Genomic DNA, 17,454 nt, shown 5'->3' on the forward strand with positions numbered 1-17,454 from the left:
TTCATTTCTGCACGTTCAAATATTTTCTCAATTACTTTTCCCTCTATCGGTATCTTGTCGCTTTTCCAATTCTGAGCAAATACAATTCTAGCTGCTGTTAATACATGTATGATTAAATATGTTTTTTCTTTACTGTAACCTTCAGGTACCATTTCTAATAAAAATATTTCAGGTTTCAAATCTATATGTTGTTTAATCATTTTTTCCAACTATGTGTGTATTTTTTTAATAAAATTTTTATTAATTTTCAATAAACAAACATACACGAACAAAACACAAAACATGAAAACATAAAACTTCTGTTTGGAAAGCAGCTTAGTCCCAGGTTACATCTTTTTGTACAGACATAAATCAAATTCATGCTCACTTTATATACCATTTCATATCTTATTTACCATTCTACATTTTCTGTATAGCTTCTCCCCTCTTTTCACTCTCTTAATTCTATTTTATTTATTTCATCTCAATTTAAATCATTATGCTTGTATCTTTTGTCTGTTCTATTTCAATTATCTATTATCTTTTCTCATTAACACAAAATTTCTCCTGTAATCACTAATTGAAGTATGACGCCTTTATAGCTTTCCCCTAAATTTAACACTTAAAATAATATATAATTTTCATTCTGATTCTGCTTAGTACATTCTAAAGCTACGTACTATATTTTAAAATAGGAAAATAATAAGTTTATAATATAATTAAAACAATAAGCCATAGCAAATTTAACTCTATCATTAAGTCTTAAGCATTTTACACATTCCTTTTAATATTTTATCCCATTTTATAATCATATAATGTTCCAGTTTTCTAACATTATTTCAAATACAAATACAATACAGTCTTATGTACTTTTGCAGAATCTCTTTTTTAATTATATTTTTACCCATTGTCTCTGAATAAATCCTGTTTCTTTACATCTTGTTTCAAACCTTTGTAACTTATCTTCCCTTTTTCCCTTCCTTTCTTCTCCAATCTAGCCTTTTTACCCCCCACCCCCCGTCTCTTGATCTCCACCCTCTTAATCTCCACACCCTTCTGTATTCCTCTTTTCTGTTGCTTTCTGACATTGTATCGATTTTTCTCCTTATTCTTCCCTTTTTTGGTTGTTTTTTTAAGTCTTAAATTCTCCATTCTCTTTCCCCTCTTTCCCTTTTCTTCCCCAGCTAAAGTTGTTTGTTCATTAAAGATGGCTTCTTCTTCTTCATCCCAGCCTTCTTGTTCTTGTAATTTCTGATAGGTAGAAATCGCCATTTCTAAAAAGTGAAAAACAGATCCAGAAGAGCCCTTCCCTTCTTATTCCTCTTCTTTTAGCTTTTTAAATTCCATTTTCAGCTCATCAACAAGTAATGCCATTGTGAAAAAGTTTTTTAAACAATGCAAATGTTTTTAGTCTTTCAAATAATAATTTCCAAAGGTCCCAAAGTCACCAAGCAATCTAATACACAAACTGTTCCATTTAGCACTTTCTTCTTTTTATACTTTCTCTTCCTGGGGTACAGTTCAATTGCAAAGTTCCAAAATATATCTTTTAGAAGTCTTGTTACAATTTAACTCTAGTCTTATAAGTTCCAAGCAGCCTCCTCCAGCAAAATCTTAATATTAATTCTTTTCCTCTCCCTTCCCACTTATAGCAAAAAAAAATTTTTTTCCCAATGTTCAGAAATCTTTAATGTCCCCTTGGCTTTAACTTTCAAGTTTAATTACCTGCTGGTGCCAAAATGGGTTTTTCCGATTTCCATCTGCTATCACTGTAAGGAAGGAGAGTGAGAAAAAAAACTTTCCCTTTTTACTTTCATCCGCCGCTTTTTCCGATCTTCTTTGGGAATGATGTATCTTTAATGAAATTAAAATTCCAGGGTTTTTAAATGTTACTTATTATCCCGGTCAGCCAAAAACTTTCACTTTCTCTGCTTCCTCCTGCACATTCTTATCTGGATGAAAGGTTCTTTGTGGCGGCCATTGCTGACCGCCACTCCACCGCTTTCAGAAAAGGGAGTTAAGCCAGCTGAGGAGGGGGGTTGCGATTCCCCCGGACCCCTGCTGGATCTCCCCTATTTCAGTTACCTCTACGGGGTAACTATTAGCTCCCAAATCTGGCTGGATTGGGGGCACTCCAGCGGCGAGCGCAGTAGAAACCGCGCACGATCACGAATTTCTGCCACCGCCGAAGCTTTGCAAACCGGAAGTCAACTATGTGTGTATTTTTGTCCAATATCTTTTAGCTTCTATACAAGTCCACCACAGATGGTAATATGTTCCCGGTGTTTGATGGCACTTCCAACATTTGCTTGATTTACTTTTAAACATTTTAGCTAGTTTTGCTGGTGCTAAGCGCCATCTGTAAAACATCTTGTACAAGTTTTCTTTATATTTTCTTTATGAGCAGATTCTGCTGGATCTTCAAGTGGCAAAATGTGCCTTCAAAGCTTTACAAATAGGATTGAATTTAGAGGTCCTTGGTGCTCTCTGAGCTTGGTGGTTTTCTTGCAGGTGTTTCATTACCAACTAGGTTACATCATCAGTGCACCAGATACAAGACATTTGGAGATGGAACAGTGCCCCCATGCCCCTATTGCCTGCTTGGAAGTCAATGTGCAAATGTCCCGAGCTCCAACACACACATTCTCACTCTCTCCTTTCCCATCACATTGTAGACACAAATTCAGCAACAGTTTGCCAATGGTCCATGAACAATGTTTCTGTAGGAGATGATCCAGCTAGCCTGAGGGAGGCGTCAAATGAATCATAAGTCACAAGTCCTTGTGCACCTGCAAGAGATCTAAGTCCTGCCCAGCTTGAATGCCTCTCTTATCTCCCGCCCATTTTCTTTGACTGTTAGTTGGGCAGGTCCTTGTAGAGAGCTTCAGCTTGTAGTGAATCTTTATACTTATTTGAACTGCCTGAAACTCCTGATTTCTTTGATGCTTAATAGTTTTCTGCATTTTTGTACTTTATGGACAACTTTTCCAACTTTTTGCACCCAATAAGAGACGCCAGTATATATCAAAACCAAAATATAGGAAACCCACTAGGAGAAATGAGAAACCATGAAAAGTTTTTGTTTTCCAGGAATGCGAAAGAGACAGGTAAATGCTGGCCCTTAAGTGAATACAAAGTATTTTAGTGTTAAAATGATGATGAGCCATTTGAACCCACAGTCCCACCTCCAACAGTTGGAAAAGCTTTGAAGAGCAGAGGAGAAACCCCCAAACCAATTGTCCACCACAGAAGTGCAGATAAAAGAGGCTGAAATGTCCATCTCTTGTCCACCAAGCTATAGGAAGAGAAGAAGCTCAACAAGGATGAAGGGCAGAAAAACCAGGTTGAAATCACCAAGGATGCCTTTGTCGCATGGAATATCATTTCCTTGTGCCTGCTTTGCAACCTCTTGCCGATATCTGTCAAAATTGTTTCTGAGGAAATAAATAATTAGTCAAATTAGATGTGAAAGTGAACACGGTAAAGACACAGTCGCCAAGCGACTGTCAGCAAGATTCCGCATTTATTTTTGCAGTAACTACCAGAGAAGAGAAATGAAGGAAGTTCCTATCACTTCAGGAATTGAAGAGGAGGCTAGAAGCAGAGTCATCCAATGCATGAGCTAGAAGTGAGCTTAGAGATCATCTAGTCCAGCCCCTGGGTCAGTTCCAAAATCCACTAAACCAGTGTTTCTCAATCTTGGCAATTTTAAGATGGGGTATTTCAACTCCCAGAATTTCCCAGCCAGCTTTCCTAACTTGGGAATTCTGGGGATTGAAGTCCACTCCTCTTAAAGTTGCTAAGGTTGAGAAACACTACACTAAATTACCCACCATTTAGGGTCTATTTGAAAATGTACAATGTGTTGGACAGTTTTCTCAGATGTGAATTTGAGAGGTTCTGGTAGTTGCCAAAATAAATTTCTAAGAACTGCCAACCTCCTTCCTGTTAGAGCTGATTTGCGTATTCACACAATAGGAGGATGGCTGAAAGAAGAAACAATGAAGTCAGTGGAAAATGAAACACAAAACTACAGGGAGTGGTAAAACTTTTGTGAAATGGAGACTTGAAGGAAAAGTCAACAGCTTCCATAACGCCCGGCCAGAATGGCCAGTATGGCAAAATCTCTCTGAGTATCCAAGCTCTTGAAAAAATGACAGATCCTGTACTTTCTATTCCTTTGAAATTAATACATATTGCTAAATTTTATAAATACAGTAGAGTTGAATTTCTTACCCCAATGTGAGACATCTGAAGGAGGCACCCTGAATGAAGGCTCCTTCTAGCATATTACTTTGGCCATACAGGCTGGGAATTATGAGAGTTGTAGTCCTACACACCAGTTAGGCCCTGAGGAAGACTGTATAGCATTAGGGTGAAGTAGTGACTTCCTCCCTCCCTCCCTTAATACTACAGACATATACAGTAGAACCTCTGGTCACAACCATGATTCGTCCCATAACTTTGATCATAACCATGACCCGAACCTAATTTTGGAAATTTGGCGCTTACCAAAAAAATGGTGCAGAAAAAAAAATCAGCTGCAAAAAAAAAAAAAGTGAATTTTTTGGTCAGAACCCGATTTGGTTGTGGTCAGAAGTGTTTGTGACCAGAGGTTCTACTGTATATATAATGGCTAAATGGAATTGCCACATTGAAGGCAGTGAAACTCAAAATAACATCTGGGAATACAAATTGCAAAGGGTTCTTGCCTTCATGTGGTCAATTTTTTCACAATATTCCTATGGCCTAAGGCAGGGGTGTCAAACTGGCGGCCCACGGGCCAGATGTGTCACACACAGGCCACACCCACCCCAGCTCCACAAAGGCAAAAAACATGATACCTCACGATACGTCACGTGACACGATCGAGTTTGACACCGTGGTCTAAGGTCAAGATGATGGTAGCTAACCTAACAACAGGAGCAATCTACCTTCAGACAATTGTGGGGACCAGCAGTAGGAGAAGACTGTGGTTCTGTCATCCACTTGTACACTTTGTAGAAACATCTGGACGAGCATTGCTGGAAATCTGATCGTAAGGTGGATGGCATTTTGACCCAACCCAGCAAGCAAATCTTTGTATTTTTATGGAGATGAAGGTAAACACACCCCGTTTTATCTAGCTGGTCTTACCGTTCCTCTTGGAATTCACGCTTTGCATCTGCCAACTGCGCTTTTTTGCTGCTGATCTGCTCCAGAAGGTGTTCAGTCAGATCTAAGGCAGGCAAGAAAGTGTCCATCAGATTTCCATATGGATAATTGCTTTGTATCCCTTCCTTATCTCCTCCCCTTCCCTGAAGTGCAGGTTTCTAAATCAGTTCTTTTACTGGACTAGTACTTTAAAAAAATGAAAGTTTGACCACACTGTGGTGGCCGCCATATTGACTTTTTGATCACATCTTGCAGTCAACCTTGTAAGTACTTAATTAACTTCGCCTATTCCAAAAGACTAAGGGGTTTACTTCTTGGCAAGGGAACCAACAACAATGTAAACTACATTGTTAGGTATGTTTAATCTAATGAAAACAAGGACTAAGGGTGATATGATAACAGTGCTCCAGTATCTAAGGGGCTGCCACAAAGAAGAGGGAGTCAAGCTATTCTCCAAAGCACTTGAAGAAAAGGCAGGAAACAATGTTTGGAAACTAATCAAGAAGAGATCCAACCTAGAACTAAGGAGGAATTTCCTGACAATGAGAACAATTAACCGGTAAAACAACTCGCCCCTAGAAGTTGTGGGTGCTCCAACACTGGAGGTTTTAAAGAGGACAATGATTTTTCTGAAATGATATAGGGGCTCTTGCTTGAGCAGAGGGTTAGATTAGAAGACCTCCAAGGTCCCTTCCAACTCTATTATACTGTGCACTGGGAATGTGCAGAACCCTAGAACAAGGCAATGGCAACTTACTTCCAAATTCTTGCCTGAAAAGTTAGCAGCAGGGGTGGGATTCAAATTTGTTAACAACTGGTTCTGTGGGTGTGGCTTAGGTGGTGGGCGTGGCTTGGTGGTCATGTGACTGGGTGGACATGCCTTGGTGGTCATGTTATTGGCTGGGTGTGGCCGACTCAATATCACTCACATCGAAGCACGCATCTCCTCTCCTGGCCTCTCGTGACTGTGGGGATGCTGCCATAGTCGTAAGTGTGAAAAATGGTCATAAGACACTTTTTTCAGTGCCATTGTAACTTTGAATGGTCACTCCACACAAGCAAAGTACCAGCAAAGGAGGGGGGGGGGAAATCCAGAGACGTTCCTGAGACAGGAAGTCTAGTCCTGCCAAGAATGTAATAAGGGTTAATGGAGAGGAAGTTTCTGCAAGCAACACCAGAATGTTTCCTTCCTGCCTTCCTTACAGGATTAGGCCGGTAATTTCTTCTAACAACCGGTTCTCTGAACTGCTTAGAATGTTAACAACTGGTTCTAGCGAATAGGTGTAAACTGGTAGAATCCCACCCCTGGTTAGCAGCCATGTGCCAGAAATTGAGGCTATTGCTTTGGTCTGGGACCTGTATCCAATCCAACAAGATGGAAAGGTCCCTAACTTTAGAGGGCTTTTTTTCTGTCCTGTTAAGTCGGTAAAATTATTTTAAAATAAGTCTATTACAATCTTCTAACACAGGGGTCCCCAACCGCCGGTCCGCGGACCGGGACCGGTCCGCGGAACAAGTCTTACCGGGCCGCTGGTTGCTGGGCGCCGCCATCTTTTTGGTAAAAAGTGCTTCCGGTGAGCTTTTCCGGGTAGAAAGCTCACCGGAAGCACTTTTTCATGAAAAAAGATGGCGGCGCCAGCGCTTCGTGAGCTTTTCCGGGTAGAAAGCCATTTCTACCCGAAAAAGCTCACCGAAGCGCTACACCCATCTTTTTGACGAAAAAGTGCTTGTCACGGTGACATCAAAAAGATGGCGGCGCCCAGTTGATGCCGGTACCGGGCCGTGGCGCCCAGCTGATGCCGGTACCGGGCCGCGGCGTCAAAAAGGTTGGGGATCACTGTTCTAACATATTTGAGAAGCGAGAATCACTACAGAATGGGAGAGGAGGTGAAATGGGAAGAGCCTCGCAGCATCTGAGATTCCTATGTTTTGGGAATGGGACCTCAGGTTTTTCTGATTTTCCTTAAACTATAAGAAACCAAAACTGGAATACATTTGTTTCTCACAACTGAAGATGGAAAACTTTGTTGCTGAGTTCTAGAAACTGTGTTTAGAGGTAATTGGGAGGGTACATGGATTGTTGAAAAGACAAAACTTTAATGCATGATACTGGTCTGGAAACCAGGAGATAGTGAGTTCTAGTCCTGTCTTAGGCATGAAAGCCAGCTAGGAGACTTTGAGCTAGTCCTTCTCTCTTAGGCCAACTCACCTACAGGGTTGTTGTTGTGGAGAAAATAGGAGGGAATGAGTAATAAAGATTGGATAACAAAACTCTAATAAATAAAATAAGTACACCCAGAGCTTGACTAAATTCCAGTGCACCCAAGTTTAAAAAAGAAAGTGAACATGTTCCATTTTTATTCAATTATGTCTAATGATCACCTTCATGAAAACTCATGCATTTATGAGCAAACATGACTGATAAAAGGTGAAATCAGAACACAAGACTTTCATTTCCAGCCCAGGAAGATAGAACCAAAAATGAACTTTCTCATGTCTTGAAGGACTTGGGAAATGAGAGCCAGCAAACCCAGAGCCAAATTCTTCATTTTGATGGATGAAGGTTTGTTCATGTTTGCAGGATTGTTTTCACATTCCATTGATCTAGTTCTGGAAGGAACATCTTACACATTCTTTTTCTTGCCTCACCTTTGAGTTTCCGTCCTTCTGCAGCTTGTTGAGCGATTGTTGCCATGAAAGATGTAGTGTTTTCTTGAACAATGTACTAGAAATGAAAATAAAGATTAACCAACTTACAATGCTGGAAATTGGGAAGGTCTATGGTTATTTATCATTTATTAGATTTATGTGATGCCTATCTCATTCAGAAGCAACTCTGGGTGGCTCTGAGCGATATAAATTTGATAAGCAAATAAACAAATGCTCATTTCACAGTTGGGAAAAAATTGGCTGGAGAGTGATAGTACAACTTTCAGTCTGCACAGAAACAATGGGTCACATTCCTGTGCCAATATATTATAAGGGTGATTTATGCTGCTTTTACCAACTTTTGTTATGAATAAAAACTTTGACGTTTGCCATATATACATTCATTGTTAAAAACAGCATCCAAGCCACCATTTTCCTCTTTCCCATATCTAAGTTCCATTTTTATGTCTGTGTTTGCCTTGTCCTGTGATATATAGTGGGGTTATGTCATGTGTCAGCAAGCACAATATATTTAGAAATCCACAATAGAGCACTTAAACCATTCATCCTAAAATTTAACCCAAGTAGACTAAACAATTTGGGGTAGGGTCTTAAGGTCTTTATCTACCAGGACAATAAATGCCTTTTTCAGCTGTCAATTCAATTACTAGAGCACCAAACATTTCCACCAATTTCTCCCCCTCCCTCAACCTTTGATGATTGATTGGGAGAGTAATCAATGATGCACTGGCGTCACCAGGAATAAATTAATATTTTTGGCCCCTTTCCTGAAATCCCCGTGGTGAAGGTTAAAGGTTAACCGCACCAAACTTGATTGCAGGAAATACGACTTCAGCAATAGAGTGGTCAATGTCTGGAATACTCTACCCGACTCTGTAGTTTCTTCCCCAAACCCCAAAAACTTTAACCTTAGACTGTCTACTATTGACCTCACCCCTTTCCTAAGAGGTCTGTAGGGGGCGTGCATAAGCGCACCAACGTGCCTACCGTCCCTGTCCTATTGTTTCTCTTATTCTTTTATTTTTCTTATATGTACCCATTTCATGTATTCACAACTATGTATACACTTATACTTATTATCTTGTAAACAATTGGCAAATCAAATAAATAAATAAATAAATAAATAAAAGTGCGAAGCATTTTATAGTTTGGGGGGGGGGGGGCTCCCAGAAACCATTCCTTGCCCTGCCCAAAATTGGCAGCGAACCTAACGTGTTATGGGCTGCAGGCTTGGAGCTGGAGAAAAACTATGCTTGGAATCCAGCATTAAAGGCAATTCTGTGTCTCCTGGCCTTGTTGTGACCTTGTCAAGACTGTTACTTTTGCTTTACAGCTATTGTCTCCTGATGGATTTCTGTGTGTAAGTTCCTGAAGTTTCAGATAAGTAAGGAAGGAAGGAAAGAAGGAAGGAAGAAAGGAAGGAAGGAAGGAAGGAAGGCAGGAACTAAATTGACCCTGTTCAGATGTTTTGAACAAACATTTCCATCATCCCCAGCCAAATGGCAAAGGATAAACGAATTAGGATGAAAAACTTCAGAAGGGCGAGATATACTGTATCTGTAGAATAAGTAAAGTAGGACATTCCAGGCTTTTCTGTAGATTTGCATTCATCTGTTTTTCTGAGAGATGAACTACTGTTCTGAAGGCCTTCTCTTATTTACATCTAATCACATAAGTAATACGGGCCAGAAACATCTTTTTCTGCTGCTTTCCCCTATTATTGCCTTCATGTTGCCTTGGCTCATGAGTGAAGTGGGCTTAAGTTATCTTTAGCAATACTGGTTGCAATGTTTGGCAATGCAAAATTGCAAAGCAATGTTTTCTCTCTTTCTCTGACACCCTATCCCACCGCGAGGATAGCCTTGAGATGTGTGTAAGAACTATTATGTTTTGTCCACCGTTATCTTGAAGGAAAACCAGAAGATTACAAAAGCTGGGAATAGAAGAATCAACCACAATTTCATGCTGGTAGATTTTTTTTTTCTGATTCAAGGACAGGTAGAGTGAGCAAAGGCCCTAAAATACACAATGAGAACTACCATCCCCAATGTCATGCCTTCCTGATACACCGAGACTACAATTTCCAGAATTCCCAGCCAGACTACACCATGGCTATCCTGCAGGGTGATTATGGAAGTTGCCATTCCCATGAATCTGGATGGCAATCCTGGCTGAAGGATTAGAATTCTTTTAGGAAAACAGTTAAGGTACGTACTTTGCCTTTAAATATTATTAAAAATATTTTACCAGCTCAGCCTGGCAGGAGTTCCAGTGCCCTTCCATTGTTGTGAGGTTGTGCTTCACAATTCCCAGTTGCTCCTGTAACCAGGACCTTTCCTGTTGTGTCTCCTCCAAAAGCCGCATCTTCTCTCCTAAAGTCTGGTTAGTGGTGGCCAAGGTAGACTTGAGGTCTTTGTTTTCCTTCTTCTTCATCTCCAGAAGACGTTTTGTTTCAATCAGGGTCTGATTGCTAGACAGCAGTTGTATCCACATGGCATCCCTTTCCTGAGCTTTGCTTTCCAGAGCCTCGTGGACCATGATCTTTTCGTGGCGCTCCTGTGTGTACAAAATCAGGAAGACAACAAAGCAAAACAGGAAAAGGAGCGTGGCGATTCCCAAGCAAAGGGTGCACGCTTTCCCAGTCTTTCCTCTCCCAGATAGGAGTGGGATATCTCTTCTGCCCATGGCAACTGAAGATTCTTGGAAGCCAGCAAAGCCACTGCCCTTGCCACTCCACGGCCCTGGAGGTTTGTTGCAATTGTGTGCTTTGGAAAGGCCCTCCTCTCTCAAGTGCTTACCTCATCGGGGCTTCCTTTCCAAGAGTTTCGGGATTTGGCAGAAAGGTCAGAAGCACAGAGCATCCGGTATTTTATATCGAAACCTCCCTGCTTGTACTTTTGTTGAGTCCCCACTTGCAATAAATGAGCCCTCCCCTCCCCCAAGTCTAGCTCTGTCTTCAGTCCAGGGGAGGGACGAGCCCAAAACATATTTAGCTGCTCCGTTGTTCAAGGAAATGTTCTCCCTGATGCCATCTAAAGGCATCCTCCAGTGGGCAAGATCTGTTGGGCTTTGTCACGGGGTGGGGTGGGGGACAATGTCAGGGACTGCAGGGACTGGGAAGAGGAGGAAGAGAGAGGCAGACAAGGATTGGCAGCACACACGGAGAACCTGGTGCTTTGATTTAATTGTTTGTTTGTTTGTTTATGTCAGTTTGGACTAGTGGTTAAAGTTCAGGAGAGTGTGAGTTCTAGTCCTGCCTTAGGCCTGAAAGCCGGCTGGATGACTTTGGGTCAGTCACTTTTTTTTTTTTTTTTTTCTGGGTCTCCATTCTTTTATTTATTTTATTTTATTTATTTATTTATTTTATTTATTTGATTTGCCAATTGTTTACAAGATAATAAGTATAAATGTATACATAGTTGTGAATACATGAAATGGTTACATACAAGAAAAATAAAAGAATAGGAGAAACAATAGGACAGGGACGGTAGGCACGTTGGTGCGCTTTATGCACGCCCCCTACAGACCTCTTAGGAAAGGGGTGAGGTCAATAGTAGACAGTCTAAGGTTAAAGTTTTTGGGGTTTGGGGAAGAAACTACAGAGTCGGGTAGAGTATTCCAGACATTGACCACTCTATTGCTGAAGTCGTATTTCCTGCAATCAAGTTTGGTGCGGTTTACTTTGAGTTTGTATCTATTGTGTGCTCTTGTGTTGTTATGGTTGAAGCTGAAGTATTCATTGACAGGTAGGACATTGCAATGTATGATTTTGTATACCATGCTTAAGTCAGACCGAAGACGCAGCGTAATTCAAGGTTTTCTAGTTCTAGAATTTCAAGTCTGGTGGCATAAGGTATTCTACAGCGAGTAGAGGAGTGGAGAACTCTTCTTGTGAAATATTTCTGGACTTTCTCAATTGTGCTAATATCAGATACGTAGTGTGGATTCCAGACTGATGAACTGTATTCGAGTATTGGTCTAGCAAATGTTTTGTATGCTCTGGTTAGTAGTGTGATATTACCAGAGAAAAAGCTACGTAGGATTAGGTTAACAACTCTTAATGCCTTTTTGGCTATGTAGTTGCAGTGTGCTCTAGCACTTAGATCATTAGAGGTGAGTATTCCAAGGTCCTTTACAGAGCTTGGGTCATCAACAAGATCTTGACTATTCAGCTTGTATTTTATTTTCTGATTTTTTTGCCAATATGTAAGACAGAGCATTTATTTGTTGAGATTTGAAGTTACCATTCGGATACATAGTCAAGATCTTTTTGAAGGGTAGCAGTATTGTCTGTGGTATTGAACAGCTTTACATCATCAGCGAAGAGAACGCAATTGCTCTTAATATGATCACAGAGGTCGTTATGTAGAGTATGAAGAGAGTTGGTCCTAGAACACTGCCTTGGGGAACACCACTATTGACAGGTACTGGATTTGATAGGACGCTCCCGATTTTGACCATTTGTTGTCTGTTTGACAGGAATGCTTCTATCCAGTTATTCAGTTGTCCAGAGATACCATAGGATTTTATTTTTAGGAGTAGTCCAACCCAGCTCACAGAGAGAGTGGTTGTTGTGAGGAAAATAGAAGGAGGAAGGAGTACAGGTAGCCCTCAAGTTATGACCCAGGAGTGGGATTCAAATTTCTTAGCAACCGGTTCTGTGGGTGTGGCCTAATTTGTGGGTGTGGCTTGGTGGTCATGTGACTGGGTGGGCGTGGCTTGCTGATTGGGCATGGCTTGGTGGTCATGTGCCTGGGTGGGCATGGCTTGTATGTAAATATTATAAATATTTATGTAACTATTGAATTTTTTATTTTAAAAATGACCCAAAATCAGGCAAAGTAAGTAGGCAGATTGAGTTGCTCACAGAATCACAGATTCACTCAGAGGTCTATCTTTCTGCAATCTGCTATCTGAGTCTGCACTGAGAAATAGAAGCTTTGGTCCTAAGGAAGGTTCATCTCTGCTTTTAGATTAACTAGAAAGCAAGAAATCCAACAATTTCCTGCTTTCTAGCTAATCTAAATCTCAGAACAGCTGATGGTTGGGGGGAAAAAAGGAAAAATAGCAACTTACCAAATACAGGCAAGTTTGATGGTGCGCATACCGGGTAAGGAGTGAGTTGGCGGGGCAGGGCCAGCCAGTGGCGTGATTTGATGGTTCTCCAAACTGCGCACAATCGTAACAACTGGTTCTATAGCAGTGATCCCCAACCTTTTTACGCCGCGCCCGGTACCGGCATCAGCTGGGCGCCGCGGCCCGGTACCGGCATCAGCTGGGCGCCGCCATCTTTTTGATGAAAAAGTGCTTCCGGTGACCTCACCGAAGCACTTTCATCAAGATGGCGGCGCCGCTCGTGAGCTTTTCCGGGTAGAAATGGCTTTCTACCCGGAAAAGCTCACCGAAGCGCTGGCGCCGCCATCTTTTTGATGAAAACGTGCTTCCAGTGAGCTTTCTACCGGAAAAGCTCACCGGAAGCACTAGCCGCCATCTTTTTTGATGAAAACGTGCTTCCGGTGAGCTTTCTACCGGAAAAGCTCACCGGAAGCACTTTTTCATCAAAAAAAGATGGCGGCGCCCAGCAAGCCAGCAGCCCGGTAGGACCTGTTCCACGGCCCGGTACCGGTCCGCGGACCGGTGGTTGGGGACCCCTGTTCTATAGAACTGGTCTGACCAGGTAGAATCCCACCCCTGTTATGACCACAATGGAGCCCAAAATTTATGTTGCTAAGTGAAACATTTGTTAAGTGGGTCACTGCAGTTTTTAAACTAGTAACACGGTGGTTAAGGGTATCCAGTTTCCCCATTGACTTTGCTTGCCAGAAATCACATGACCCTGGGGGACACTGCAACTGTTGTAAATGTGAATCAGTTGTCAAGCATCCGAATGTAAATCATGTGACCTTGAGGATGCTGCAATGGTCATAAGTGTGAAAAATGATCATGAGTCATTTTTTTCAGGGCCATAATTTTGAACGGTTACTAAATGAAGTAGTCCTCGACTAAGTAAGTCGGGGACTACCTGTATTAGGAATATTCTCCACCTTGAGTGATTTATGCACAATAATAGGGGTGGGATAAAAAAAATCAAATAAGTAAATAGAATTTATATCCCATCCATCTCACTATTTTTTGCATTGCATTGTTTTCTGCTTACTGAAGGATGGTTGGGGAGTGTTGTGGCCCACCAGCGGCCATTGGAACTGGTGGCAGAATCAGACAATGAGGAGGTTGGGGAGGAACATGGGCCAGTCCTGGATTCTGGGGAAGGCTCTGATGAGTGATCTGCATTGGAGGCAGAGATGGGGGCAGGGCCATCCAACAGTTATCAGCTGCCTTCGGAGTCGGACATCAGTGGGGCAGAAGAACAGCTGGAGCCTGTTCCTGATGTGCACATGCACAGAGCTGCCAGGAGAAGGGAACAGTTAAGGAACATGGGTCGACTTGGGAGTAAAGGCACAGGTGGACAGTGAATGCCCCCTCCCATAGGGAATAAAGAGGAGGGAAAGGGGAGTGGTGTTTGCAGGAGACCATTAGTTCATTTAATTAGTGTAAAGATTTGTTTGTGACTCTCAGAGACTCCTTGACAAGTATTTTCTTATACAGTGTTGAGCTTGGAAGCTACCAGCCTGGCAACTCTTCAAGCCTGATAAAATCTGTGGTTGTAATTTACCCTTGAAAGATTGTTTGCCGGAACTTTGCTGGATGTGAATGATAGGAATTCACATTAGCCGAATAAAAAGGAGTTTTGTCAGGACAAGGAGTCGGCTTCATGATTTTGTGAAGCCTAGGTCAGAACAGGGAGTAGCACCACAGTCAGAGGGATAGTGCCACCGATAAGCAAGAGGGATCACCCAATCACCCAGTGGGAGAACAAAAAAAAATTTAAGATGACGGCTGTGAATACTCAATTGAAGCTACCCTGTCTGTTTTCTAAATGTGCAAATCGGATTCTGCTGTACTTCCTCCTCGTCTTTATAATTCTGTGAATTAGGGAAGCATTTGCCTGAGCCATTTCAGAATGTGATGTTGTTCAACCCCTTTGACCTAGGCCAGGGGTCTCCAAACTTGGAAACTTTCAGACTTGTGGACTTCAACCCGGGGTGGGGTTCTATCGGTTTGGACTGGTTCGAGCAAACCGGATGTTAAATTTGTATCTGATTTGCCAAACCGGTATTTGGGCTGACTGGCTGGTCCCGCCCACCCCTCCAGGAGTCTCCACTTGGCCCATTTTCAATGCAGGTAAGTGCAGGGTCTGCGCGGAGGCTCTGGGAAGGGGAAAAACGGCCCTAACCAGAAGTAATGGAAGTTGTGAAACAGGCCTGTTTCTGGCTTCTGGAGGGCCTCCAGAGCCCGGGGGAGGAGGTCCTTTGCGCTATCCCAAAGGCCCGAGGGAAGCCTCCGGACCCTTGGGAAGGCAAAAAAACAGCCCTATCAGAAGTCCAGAAATGGGCCTGTTTCCAGCTTCCGGGGGGCCTCCAGAGCCTGTGGGAGGCAATTTTTGCTCTCCCAGAGGCCTGAGGGAAACCTCTGGACCCTTGGGAAGGTGAAAAATAGCCCTCCTGGAAGTTCTGGTAGGCCATGTCCACCATGGTCACGCCCAGCCAGCAACTGGGCAGCAAACCAATTGCTGGGATTTTTGAATCCCACCCCTGACTTCAACTCATGCTGGCTGGGGAATTCTGGGAGTTGAAGTCCACAAGTCTTAAAGTTTCCAAGTTTGGACACCCCTGACCTAGATAACAGTTTCTGTATTTTTCTATCAAGGTCCTTGTCTTTACTTCCCATGCTTGTGTTACTGATCTCTTCAGAAAACCCAGACCTCCAATGGATCTCTTAGTTTTCAGAGGGCAGTTAAGTAATTTGTCAAGTTTCTGGCCAGCAGTTCTACTGAGGATCTAGTTGATCTCTAGAGTACAAGTAGCCCTTGCTTAACAATACTAATTGAGGCTGGAAACTTGTTAAGCTATGTGGTCAGAAGTTGAAAAACCATGTGACCATGGTGCTTAGCGATGGCAATTATAGCAGTCCTGATCGCCATTGTTAAGTGAGACGCTCATGTGACTATGATTTGTGACTTCCTGTTACCTTCCTTATTCCTTTTGCTTGGCAGAAGCTGGCAGAGAAGGTTGCAAATAGAAATCACAAGGCTGAGAGATGCTGTGATGGTTATAAGTTTCTGCATATTTGATTTGTCAATCGCTTACAAGATACAGGTATAAGAATAAATATAGTTTTGAATACATGAGATAGATACTTATAAGAAAAATAAAAAACAATAGGACAGTGACGGTAGGCACAATTGGTGCGCTTAAGCACGCCCCCTACAGGCCTCTTAGGAAGGGGGTGAGGTGGAGGCAATGGTACATCCCAATAATTTGGACATAACAAAAATGATTAAATACAAAGATTTATTAGATCCGCAAGGAAAATTAAAAACTTGACAAGAATTACAGGAACAGGGATTTAAAATTGATCAGTGGTTATATATTCAAATTCATAGCAGATACAAACAAGACATTAAAGACTTCGGAATTTATAACGAACTGCAGTATTTAGATAAAATTTTATTAGGATCAAACAAAAAGAACATATCTAAATTCTATAAATATTTACTGGAAGCAGAATTAGAACAAGAGATAGTCAAAGGGAACATGATAGCCTGGAGCAGGAATGTCAGAAGAAGTATTACATTATCAGAATGGGAAAATATTTGGAACAGAAATATCAAGATTACAAAATCGGCAGCGTATAAAGAAAATACATACAAAATGTTTTATAGATCGCACTTGCCCCCTTCGAGGTTGGCGAAAATAAACCCTAACACGAGTCCAAAATGCTGGAAATGTAAAAGCATAGAAGGAACCTTTTTTCACATGTGGTTGTCCTGCAAGGAAACCCAGAAATATTGGCAAAAAATCAGAAAATGGTTGGAGGAGATAACCAAAGAACAAATCGAATACAAACCAGAGTTCTTCCTACTAGGGATCTCTGACAAACATTTATCCAAAAAGATGAAATATGTAACAATTCATATTTTAACTGCGGCCAGATTAGCGTTCGCTCAGTGTTGGAAATCACCTTATACACCTACAGAACAAATGGTTATCCAGAAAATATGTGATTGTGCAGAAATGGACAAATTAACTATAGCACTTAAAAATAAAAAATAAAGAGCCTTCAACATTTTACGATAATTGGAACTCTTGGTATAATTGGTTAATCCAGAGATAAACTGCTTAAAAGACAATGGATAATTTAAGCATAGATATCGATAAGATGTGCGTATCCAAATTAAATTAGGAGAATTGGATCTTGCAGAATGTCAAAAAGGATATTGTCTGCTTTTAAATGTATTCTTTTCATTTCATATGTTTTTGCAGTGTAAGAGTTGCAGTTTACAGGATTTTTTTTCTGAAACCAAATTGTTTATTAGAGAGTAGGTTGTTTGTCTCTCAGTGGAGGATAATGGATTGGTTAATAATTGATTCCATGACTTTACACGTGACACAGCATAAGGAGATTGGTCTGTAATTTTCAACTAGGCTGGGGTCTCCCTTTTTGAAGATGGGGATGACCGTGGCTTGTGACCATAGTTTTGGCAAGGAGCTGGTCCTGAAAGATTTTTCAAAAATTATGCTTGGAGGGTTG

At 41.6% G+C, this 17,454-nt stretch overlaps 1 protein-coding gene across 1 annotated transcript in view; it reads right to left on the bottom strand.

Moving 5' to 3' along the window:
• Positions 1-2,187: 2,187 nt before the first annotated feature.
• Positions 2,188-17,454, bottom strand: part of LOC148133519 (uncharacterized) — a 32,332-nt gene continuing 17,065 nt past the window's right edge. The window contains exons 5-8 of the mRNA XM_087964239.1: positions 10,051-10,601; positions 7,783-7,858; positions 5,116-5,197; positions 2,188-3,413 (exon numbers count right to left, since the gene is read on the bottom strand). Of these exons, the coding sequence (XP_087820365.1) occupies positions 3,275-3,413; positions 5,116-5,197; positions 7,783-7,858; positions 10,051-10,601 (848 nt within the window). The 3' untranslated portion in view covers positions 2,188-3,274. The remainder of the gene's footprint in view (positions 3,414-5,115; positions 5,198-7,782; positions 7,859-10,050; positions 10,602-17,454) is intronic.

This window comes from Notechis scutatus, chromosome 1 (assembly GCF_049901735.1).
Source record: "Notechis scutatus isolate UNSWTSFEM ecotype Mainland chromosome 1, rNotScu1.2, whole genome shotgun sequence".
In the NCBI taxonomy this organism is placed as follows: domain Eukaryota; kingdom Metazoa; phylum Chordata; class Lepidosauria; order Squamata; family Elapidae; genus Notechis; species Notechis scutatus.